General features: G+C 39.1%; 1 protein-coding gene across 1 annotated transcript; it reads right to left on the bottom strand.

Moving 5' to 3' along the window:
* Positions 1-2,382: 2,382 nt before the first annotated feature.
* Positions 2,383-10,545, bottom strand: LOC113090034 (uncharacterized). The gene is made up of 4 exons (XM_026256149.1): positions 10,441-10,545; positions 3,115-3,432; positions 2,617-2,925; positions 2,383-2,528 (listed from the first exon to the last, which is right to left on the bottom strand). Exons 1-4 carry the CDS (start codon positions 10,511-10,513, stop codon positions 2,422-2,424), a joined length of 807 nt encoding a protein of 268 aa, XP_026111934.1. The 5' UTR covers positions 10,514-10,545; the 3' UTR covers positions 2,383-2,421.
* Positions 10,546-11,331: the final 786 nt, after the last annotated feature.

The following is an 11,331-nucleotide window of genomic DNA, read 5'->3' as shown; positions in this document are numbered from 1 at the left end:
TGTTTGTAAAAATCCTGCTTGATTTCTTTAAAAAATGTTTGCAGTTGTTTCTATAATTCATTAAACTATAGTTTCTGTACTGTTTGACCATCTGTCTTTGTTGTTTATTATTATTATGATTATCATCACACATAAATGGTGACAGAATTTTAATTTTGAGTGAACAATCTTTTTAAGAATGTGATTTATTGGCTAAATCAGTCACTAAAACGATAATATTCATATTCATAGTCCTACTATATGTATAACAGAAAAAGAAATCTGAGCTATGAAGCATCATATCTGCTATGCTTTGACAGACTACAAACAGACATGACATAATCACAACAGATCTCTTTTGAAGAACAAAAAGTAAAAACATTTCAACTCATGTGCACCACAAGAACCATTTTACCAAATAATATTCTGTGGGGGATGCATGACTACTAAAAGAAGAGCACATATAGCACATGACACACTGGGTCTCCATTAGAGAAAAACACTCTGTAAAAGAGGGTTTAGAGGAGTGCTGGGTAATGTAACAAGTTTTAATTGGACTAATTATAAATATAGTTCTGATACAGGCGGAGTCTAAGAAAACAAATACTGACAGTGCAAGTGTTTGTTCAATCAAGACATACACATAAAAGTGTGTTCAATGTGCTGTTAATACGGGATTTTTAAGGAACAAAAACAAAAACTGAAAATGAGCAAATACTTTGAACATTAAAGGAAAAGTTTAACAAAATCCTGAGTGCTGGTTGGCATGATAAAGTGTTAAATAACTGTTAAACAATTTCAGAAGTCTAGTAATAAATAAAAAAATAGTTTAATTAAATTTGATTATGTCTTAATCCAGATGATTTTTGGTTCTACGACTAATATTAGCGTAGATGCCATTCTTCTAATGATGTAGCAAGTACATCAGGTGTTATGTGAAGTGTTTCCGGTTCCGGTTTACCTAATTAATGCAGCCTAAAAATCCTTTAACGGATTTGGATATTAAAAGCATATTAGTGTGTTATGTGTAAGCCAGGTTTAAGAGATGGGTCTTTAATCTAGATTTAAACTGCAAGAGTGTGTCTGCCTCCCGAACAATGTTAGGTAGGTTATTCCAGAGTTTAGGCGCCAAATAGGAAAAGGATCTGCCGCCCGCAGTTGATTTTGATATTCTAGGTATTATCAAATTGCCTGAGTTTTGAGAACGTAGTGGACGTAGAGGAGTATAATGTAAAAGGAGCTCATTCAAATACTGAGGTGCTAAACCATTCAGGGCTTTATAAGTAATAAGCAATATTTTAAAATCTATACGATGTTTGATAGGGAGCCAGTGTAGTGTGGACAGGACCGGGCTAATATGGTCATACTTCCTGGTTCTAGTAAGAACTCTTGCTGCTGCATTTTGGACTAGCTGTAGTTTGTTTACTAAGCGTGCAGAACAACCACCCAATAAAACATTACAATAGTCTAACAATAATCTTGCAGAGGTGGCAAAATATCAATTGTATAGTAAAAAAAAAAATAATGTACATAATGTACTTAATAATGTACATTTACAAATATGTACTGTTCTGATCTCATTAAAATGTACATAAATATTCCACCAGGAGGTGCTCGACATCCTGAATGTAAAACATGGACAGACTCTTGAAGTCAAGTCAAGTCTGCTTTATTTTCAATTCTTCCCCATGTACAGTACAAACATATAGAGAATCTAAATTGTGTTACTCTCTGCATGTTTCTGTGACTCTTTCTTCATTTGTTTTGTGAATCAGAGGGAAATATGTGACACTGGAGCACTAAACCAGTCTTAAATCATTGGGGAATATTTTTTGCAATAGCCAAAAAGACATTTTATGGGTCAAAAATCATTATGATATTAACTAAAGATCATCTTCCATGAAGATATTTTGTAAATTTCCCACTGTAAATATATCAAAACTTTATTTTGGATTAATAATATGCATTGTTTAGAATTCAATTGGAAATTTTTAAAGGGGTCTTTCTCAATATTTAGATTTTTTTTGCACCCTCAGATTCCTCTTTTTCAAATAGTTGTATCACAGCCAATATTGTCCGATCCTAACAAACCATACATCAATGGAAAGCTTTTTTAATTCAGCTTCAGAGGTGTAAATCTCACTTTTGAAAATGTGACACTTAAGACTGGCTTTGTGGTCCAGGGTCACATATAAATAATAAAACCTTTCAAACTGGATTTAAATCATCTTTCACTGAAAAAGAGAACACAAGCTCAAATAATCATCAGGATTTATTATGAAAAAAACAACCCTTAATGTTCTGCTTTAGATTCCATAACTTCCTGAAAAAAAGAACATATGAAGGGATAAATTAATACATCTCACAAATATATATGCAAAAACAATATGTGAGGAATTACATTATCAGTCATGTACCTGATGCATGATCTTGTTGAACTCTTCAGGATCTGATGTCATAAACCAGAATAATGACAGTAGCCACGCCCACCAGAGCAGAGAGGACCAATCGGATCACAGCTTCAGTAAAACCACAACAGTGAACAGAGTCTGAGGAATAAAAACATCAAACTGAGATCAGCTCAGTCAATAAATATTAATATCAAGAATATATGAAGGACAAGACAAATGCTCTCACTATAGACAGAAACACTGAAAGCTTTTAATGACTCTTTTGGTCCAAGTATCAGTAGTGCATAACATCCAGCATCTTCAGTTGTGATGTTTATGATGGTCAGAGATCCAGTCTGATTGTCCAGCTTCAGTCTGTTTCTGAATCTCCCACCAAGAACATCATCATACACAGTCATTCTGTCAGCTCGTTTAATGCTCACAGTTGTTAAAGCATTTTCAGCCTTATACATCCAATTAATCTGATCATCATGCATTATTTCAGTGAGACCAGAGTTCAGAGTGACTGAATCCCCCTTCTGTACTGATATCTCATCTGTATCACCAAACACAAAGAGAACAAACAGAAACAGGGTTTGGCACAGATTAATACTGTTTACACACTTTGATTACATAATTAGTTAAAATGTTGTTTTCAAATTAATAGTAATGTAAAATAAAAGAACAGACACCAAAGAAGCAAAATAGTGTGTGGATTCATATTGAAGCTGGTGATTAAACTTACCATTGATAGCAAGCAAGATGGACACGCTCGTACGGTTGATCACTATTCCGTGATAAACTCCAGTGTGTTTCATTGTGATGTCTGTGATGGTCAGAGATCCAGTTTGATCATCAAGTGTCAGTCTGTCTCTGAATCTCCCATCAAGAACATCATCATATAGAGTTATGTTGTCATCCGTTACATTCATTTCAGCTATCAGAATGTTTTTAATCCCAAACCTCCACAGAATCTGATCATCATCCATTAATTCAGTCAGACTAGAGTTTAGAGTGACTGAATCTCCCAGTTTCACAAGCTTAATTTCATCGCCAAACACACCTGGAGAACAGCGTTCATCAGTGACCAAAGCTTTAAATTACTTGATGTTGGTTTGATGAGGCTTCACTGAAATACCTGACTTAAATTTGAAATATTATAATAATATTCTGCGACAAAAGACAAAACATGATGAATGAAAAAAAAGAAGAAAAAAAAAAATATATGGAACAATAGCGACAGTAGTGGCCAAAAGTGATGTCAGACTGACAAATGGACATATTCAAACGTTTTTCAAATTATTTAAAACATGTTACAGATTTTGTAAGCATAGTTGTGTTTAGATTCAATCATTTTATTTATGGCAATGAAACATGCCAAATTGTAAATAACTGATAATGGTCTAGTCAATGTATGTTTTTTCCCTCAGAGCTTTTGTTTTTAAATGCATTTTTGTCATAATAAAATAAAGCCTGTAGCTGTATTGTTTTTTTTGTTTTTTTTTTAAATAATTGTCAGATATACAGTATTGTGATTGATAAATAAAATACATTTATGACATTATTTTTGATTACTCCTCATTTTCCAGTATTTTTACACTAGTACCTAAAACTTTTCATAGGACTGTAGCTTTGGAGGTAAGTTTTTTGAAGTGTCTTAGAGAAGTTGCTACAGTTCTTCTCGATTATGTAACGATCGCGATCCAGATAAACACAGGGAGATAGAGAGATCCAATAGCAGGTATGTTTTAATGGGGTAATCCAAAACGTAATCCAAAACAAGCCAAGGAACAGGAAAGGGAACGGAACGGGAACTCTGAAAACAAGAGGTCTCGGAGGACGAGAAGACAATGAAGAATCTCAGAGGACGAGAAGACTGGGAACACGAAAAGTTAGGACTCCATACAGACAACAGGAAAAGACTGGTAAATATAGGGAGGCTAATGACAATTAAGTGAAGGCAGGAGTGCAATTACTGTGATGAAAGGACAAGACTAGTGGAAATCTAGTGCCTACGGTGAAGTGCCTAATGGGAAGTGAGCCCACTAGTGGACACCCAGGGAAACAGAGACTAGACAGCGTGACATTACCCCCTCCTCCACAGAGCATCTGCCAGATGCTCCACCCGAACCCAAGAAGAGACCAAAGACATAAAGAGACCAGGAGGGAGGTGGAGCGGCGGAGGACCAGGGGGAGGGATGGAGGGCCAGGTAAAATGGGGAAACAGAGACAAGAGAAGTGCAACCCAAAACAAGGAATCCAGGAGGGAGGTGGACCGGCAGAGGATCAGGGGGAGGGACTGAGAGCCAGATCCTAGAGGGAAACAGAAAGAAGGACACAGACAAGAAACCCAGGAGGGAGGTGGACGGGCGGAGGATCAGGGGGAGGGACGGAGGGCCAGGTCCATAGATGGAAAAACAGACAGAAGAACAAAACAAAACAACCACAAAAACACAAGTCCAGGAAGGACACAACGTGACAGCCACCAGAGAAGACCACCACATCCATGCGGTCGAATAAACAGGAGGGCAAGTCTGGTTGGGCAATTCTGAAACAGAGAACATGAACACGTTAAGGGTAGCCTCCGTGGCCACAACAGGATCAGTCGGGTGCTCAGAGAGTTCGACTGAGACGTGACGCGACTCTGGAAGTTCCGCAGAGGCGAGGAGAGACTCTGGTAGATCAGCCGAGCCGAGGAGAGACTCTAGTAGTTCAGCAGAGATGTGGAATGGCTCTGGTAGTTCAGCAGAGATGTGGAGAGGCTCTGGTAGTTCAGCAGAGAAGTGATGAGACTCTGGTAATCCCATGGTGTTTATACCAGAAGATCAATGCTGACTTGACTCTGCTCATGAAGATTATTGGTGACTTGTTTTTGTTCATGAAGATCATTGGTGACTTGCATTTGTTCATGAAGATCATTGGTGACTTGCATTTGTTCATGAAGATCAATGGTGACTTGCCTTTGTTCAAGAAGATCAATGGTGACTTGCCTTTGTTCATGAAGATCAATGGTGACTTGCCTTTGTTCATGAAGATCACCAGTGACTTGACTCTGTCCTTGAAAATCACCAGTGACTTGACTTGACTCTAGAAGGTCAACGGTGACTAGTCCAGACTCTGGAGGGTCAACGGTGACTTAGAGTTGGGGTACTCGAACTTGGACTCGGACTCGAGTCCGGACTCGAGTCCAATTTTGAATGAACTCGGACTTGTCACGCACTCGGGTGAATTTGTACTCGGACTTGACACGGACTTGAACATTTTGGACTCGGAAAATATTCCGAGTACAGTCGAGTCCGCGTCATGTGTAACAATAAAACCAGCATAAAATTGAGATGAGAAAATAATGAATGTCTCCCCTTCTGTCATTTTAATGCACCACACTGGCAGGCAGTAGCATATCATCTCATGCTTGCAGACGAAACACACGCATCACTCACTGGATATCAATGTGGATTAGTGATGGGAAGTTCGATTCTTTTCCGCGAACAAGGTTCTTTCGGATGGTTCGATTCAATAAACCGGTTGAAAAAAAAACGGTTCACCGATTCTTTTACGTCATTGGCGATGACGTGATGGCGTCAAGTCTACCAAACATTCAAATATATAAAGTCACTAATCATAACATCAGTCAGTTAAAAACCTCATAATCATGAAAAGTTTACAATTAAGTTTTGTAACAACACACCCAAATACAGTAACAGCAATAATGTGCACACAAGGATTTAAGTCTTGAAGATATAAAGTAAATAAATTAGGTGTCATCAGCGCAGAAACCATGATCCACTTACTATACATAATCCATTGCGATGTATTTGTTATTACATGAATTTACGTTTCGCCAGATTGCCCTTCATTCAAGCCCTCGGATTACCCGCGCTCATATTAGCACAGAATCAGTTCAGAATCAATCACTAAAAGAATCAGTTCGGTTCAGACGCGCTATGAGTCAGTCGGCTTTACGCTGAATCACACATGCGCAGTATCATCAGCTCCTCGGTTCTCGAATCGGTTGCGTCCGAAAGAAACTGTTTTCGGTTCAGTGTACTGATGATCTGAAAACCGATGCAACCGGTTCTTGACTCGAGAACAAGAACCGCTCAAACCGGCACATGCTGCAGTTCAGTATCATCAACTGCTCTACTCGTGTTCATGTTCTGTTTACTACAAACTCAATTTGTGAATGTGTCATCATTAACTATAAATACAGTACTGATATTTCCCTTTGATAATATCCCTTATTCCTATTAAACATAGAGTCTTTAGATATTTAATTATTGTCCAACTTCCCTGAAAACCCCTTTGGCCCATACATAATCTACAATATACAGATTAGAAACATGCATTAAAAAATAAATAAATAAAAATTATATATATATATATATATATATATATATATAAATATATATATATATATATATATATATATATATATATATATATATATATAGTATATGTGTATATATATATATATATATATATATATATATATATATATATATATATGTGTGTGTGTGTATGTAGGTATATATATATATATATATATATATATATATATATATATATATAATTTAGTTATTTTAGCACACTTTCCGATGTTTAATGAAATACTTGAAAAATTACACGCATGCGCAGTATCATCAGTTCATCGGTTCTCAAATCGGACGCATCCGAAAGAAACGGTTTTCGGTTCAGTGTACTGGTGATCCAAAAACCGATGCAACCGAGTACCAAAGACAGCAGCAGCAACCAACAGATGCTGCACAGCTCAGCATTGCAGGATTTGCAAGACCAGAATTGACCAAACAAGCAGTGCAACTTTATGATGCAAGGTCTCCAAGACAACAAGAAATTCATAATGCCATCATTAAGGATCTCCTCATTGGCTGCACTTTACCTCTGTCAAATGTGGGGGAGAGGCATTAAATAATTGAAATGTCAGCTTTAACTGGAGGACAATATAGTGTGATACAATAATAAAACAGGTTCATTTGTATTTTCATGCACTTGTAATACAATAAAACCTTTGAAACCTTTTTTGATAGGAAACGAGTTCTGTTGACATAAAATAAAAATGTTCAATTGCAATGACTAGATGTAACAGTGGTATTTTTTTATTACATTTTTATATTGCTATTGGTTTAATGGGTTGAAAGGTTAAAATATTAATAGAATGTAAAAATTCACAATACCAATTTATAATCTTTTTTTAATTTAATTACTTTCTGGACTCGGGCGGACTCGACTCGGACTCGGCCTTTAAGGACTCGGACTTGAGTCCAACTCGGACCCTTTTGGACTCGGACTCGGACTTGGACTTGATGTTTTAGGACTTGGTCTTGACTCGTACTCGACAAAGCTGGACTCGGACCCAACTCTACGGTGACTAGCCCTGACTCTGGAAGGTCCACGGTGACTAGCCCTGACTCTGGAAGATCAACGTTGACTAGTCCTGACTCTGGAAGGTCAATGGTAACTAGCCCTGACTCTGGAAGGTCGACGGTGACTAGTCCTGACTCTGGAAGGTCCACAGTGACTAACCCTGATTCTGGAAGGTCAACGGTGACTAGCCCTGACTTTGGAAGGTCCACGGTGACTAGCCCTGACTCTGGAAGGTCAACGTTGACTAGTCCTGACTCTGGAAGGTCAATCGTAACTAGCTCTGACTCTGGAAGGTCAACGGTGACTAACCCTGACTCTGGAAGGTCGACGGTGACTAACCCTGACTCTGCAAGGTCGACGGTGACTAACCCTGACTCTGGAAGGTCAGCTGGCACCTGATTCGACTCTGGAAAGTCAACGGGCACCTGACTCGACTCTGGAAGGTCAACAGGAACCTGACTTGACTCTGGAGAGTCCACGGGTACCTGACTCAACTCTGGAGGGTCAACCCGAACCTGACTCCACTCTGGAGGGTCAACTGGAACCTGACTCGACTGTGGAGGGTCAACTGGAAACTGACTCGACTCTGGAGGGTCAACGGGAACCTGACTCAACTCTGGAAGGTCAGCTGTGACTGTCATCCTGTGCAGTGGCGCTGGGCAAGCAGCCATCTTGTACCATGACTCTGGACTGGCGGCCATCTTGGGTGGTGGCGCTGGACCGTTGGCCAATTTGGGCAATGGCGCTGAGCTAGCAGCCATCTTGTGCTGTGGCGCTGGGCTGGCGGCCATCCTGGGCAGTGGCGCTGGGGCTAGCGACCATCTTATGCTGTGGTGCTGGGCTGGTGTCCATCTTGTGTCGTGACGCTTAGCTGGCGGCCATCTTGTGCTGTGACGCTGGTCTGGCGGCCATCTTGCATCGTGGCGCTAGGCTGGTGACCACCTTGTGCTGAGGTGTTGGGTTGGGGGCCATCTTGTGCAGCGGCGCTGGGCTGGCGGCCATGTGCTTCCTCTCACATCTCCGTCCGCCATGGTGAGACGGCGGCTCCGATCCATTCCACACGAGCCCAGGGTCAAAGGGGGGCCATGGTGAAGAGCGATGCCGGACCTTCTCTCGACCACTAACTCCTTTGCGACCTCCCCTGGTCCCACGGAAAACAACCAGGCGGGTTCCCTCAAAACCACTCTTATCCCGCTCGGTGGTTGGGGAGGAAACATGAAAAAACAATCCTGCTGGATCTAATGGATGGAGTCCTTCTGTAACGATCGTGATCCAATAAACACAGGGAGAGAGAGAGATCCAATAGCAGGTATGTTTTAATGGGGTAATCCAAAACATAATCCAAAACAAGCCAAGGTCAAAACCAGAAAGCAGTCCAAAACAGACAAACAAAGGAAGGAACAGGAAAGGGAACGGAACGGGAACTCGGAAAACGAGGGGTCTCGGAGGACGAGAAGACAATGAAGAATCTCAGAGGACGAGAAGACTGGGAACACGAAAGTTAAGGACTCCGTACAGACAACAGGAAAGACTGGTAAATATAGGGAGGCTAATGACAATTAAGTGAAGGCACCTGGTGAAATTAGCAGGAGTGCAATTACTGTGATGAAAGGACAAGACTAGTGGAAATCTAGTGCCTACGGTGAAGTGCCTAAGGGGAAGTGAGCCCACTAGTGGACACCCAGGGAAACAGAGACTAGACAGCTTGACAGATTTAGTCTTTCTCAGTTTTTAAGGGGTCCAAGCACTGATGGAGCAGGAACCCTATTGTTTTCATAATGATCTTCTTCTTCTTCTTCTGCCTTAAATGAGTCTGGCAAGCCTGACTCGATTTCTTCCAGTGGTAACTGGATAAAAACAAGAAGTTAATCCCACACTGAAATTGGTTTAATGTACATGTGGACAAAAAGGTTTGAAGTTCAAATTACATCAAATTTATGTCATTTCAAGTTTTTGACATCAGTTGCACATCTGACCTGTTTTTTAATGTTAATTTTGATGTCGTTTTAACATCATTAGCCAAATTGCTGTGCTCGGAGACCGATGATTGCCGCTTGGGCAATATTTTCTTTCTTTATGTTATTCCAGACAGACTGATGATAATGAGATCACACTCCTAGAACAAAAATCTCACTATATTATTACACTTAATGACAAAAATAATGTTTGGAAATGTAAATTGGTATTTCCTACTGACATTACACTACAGCAAAACATGGAAATAACTGACCAATTTTTCTTTTTTTTTTTTTGGTGAAAGTAATAGCAGCCCAAGACTTTTGCACAGTACGGTATACCTAAACCAAAGTTTGTGTTTTTGTTCTTCCCTTATATGATGCAAATATTTAAAAATAATAATAGTGTACCCATATTTTGATGGAGTTAATAAAGAGAGGACAATCCAGTCCCCTCCGGACATCACTTTTGGACACTTGTTTAAATAAAAAAAGACACTTTTACTTTTATCCTGATGTCAGACTTAAACTTCTGTTGTCGGTTATTTGAGCCTCATATTCATATTATTTAATCAATCCCTTAAAAACCTGAGTATAGACCTAAATTCCTTAAATGATTTCTTTCTCATTTCTAACAGTAAATGTTAATCCTCTTTGACTAATTTAAGTTGTCATTTATTACATGCTACCAGAACACAAGCAACTGAAGCTATAAAAACACATTTCAGACTCACCATCTAGACGCCAGAAACACAAACAGAACAAAACAATCCAAAACATCTTCAACAGTTTCAGTCCAGAAATCATATGAAAAGACAAACTCTTCAAAACTGGTTCAGTGATACAATGACAAATGAACTGATGTGAAGCTACTCTGAAGTAAAATCATGAAAAACTATACTGTCAGTCAAAATGCATGGGGACATCCAGCAATTTTTTTTTTGCTTATTTCATAACATGTTAAACTTTACAGCTTTGAGCTCCAGTTGGCCTCAGCATCCTGTTGATCAATGGTGTTCTTTTCAACAGAAATAGATTGACATGAACAGTGTCTAGAGAATTTAAATGTGTTTGATCTTCTCTTGAGATCCTGAGAGTGTTTGGCTCTGTTCTCTCCTGAAACTGTCTTCAGCTCGTTTGTTCTTCATTTCGTATCAAATGTCTTAATTGTTTCTCCTCTCAGACTGATTTCAGAGTTTGTCTTAAAGCTTTATGGAACAGGAACAGATCTCCTGCTGTTGAATGTTGAATATGTGAGATGAACATCAGACACCTTAATGTTGAGATTCAAACTAACAACCTTCAGTCTCTTGTTCTCTGTTCAGACTGACTCCATTCAGCTCTGATGGAGCTTCAGATTTCACTCTTTAACCCCTTTCTAGGCACCTCCTTTTTTGGAATGGAGACAGAAATGACATACCCAAAATAAAAAGGTTTCTGCTCATGATTCTTTCTGACTAGATACATATTCAACATATGTTCACAAAGCTGACACTTTAAAGTTTACTGTTCAGGAATCAGAATCACTCAGACTGTTATGATAATAGAGATATATAAGCTCAAACATAAAAACAAAAATAAAAATATTAAAAACATATTTTTTAAATGTATTTAAAAAATGTGTT

This window comes from Carassius auratus, unplaced genomic scaffold (assembly GCF_003368295.1).
Source record: "Carassius auratus strain Wakin unplaced genomic scaffold, ASM336829v1 scaf_tig00052076, whole genome shotgun sequence".
Classification (NCBI taxonomy): Eukaryota; Metazoa; Chordata; class Actinopteri; order Cypriniformes; family Cyprinidae; genus Carassius; species Carassius auratus.
Note: the sequence above shows the minus strand (reverse complement) of the source record. Positions and strands in the feature narration are given on the sequence as shown.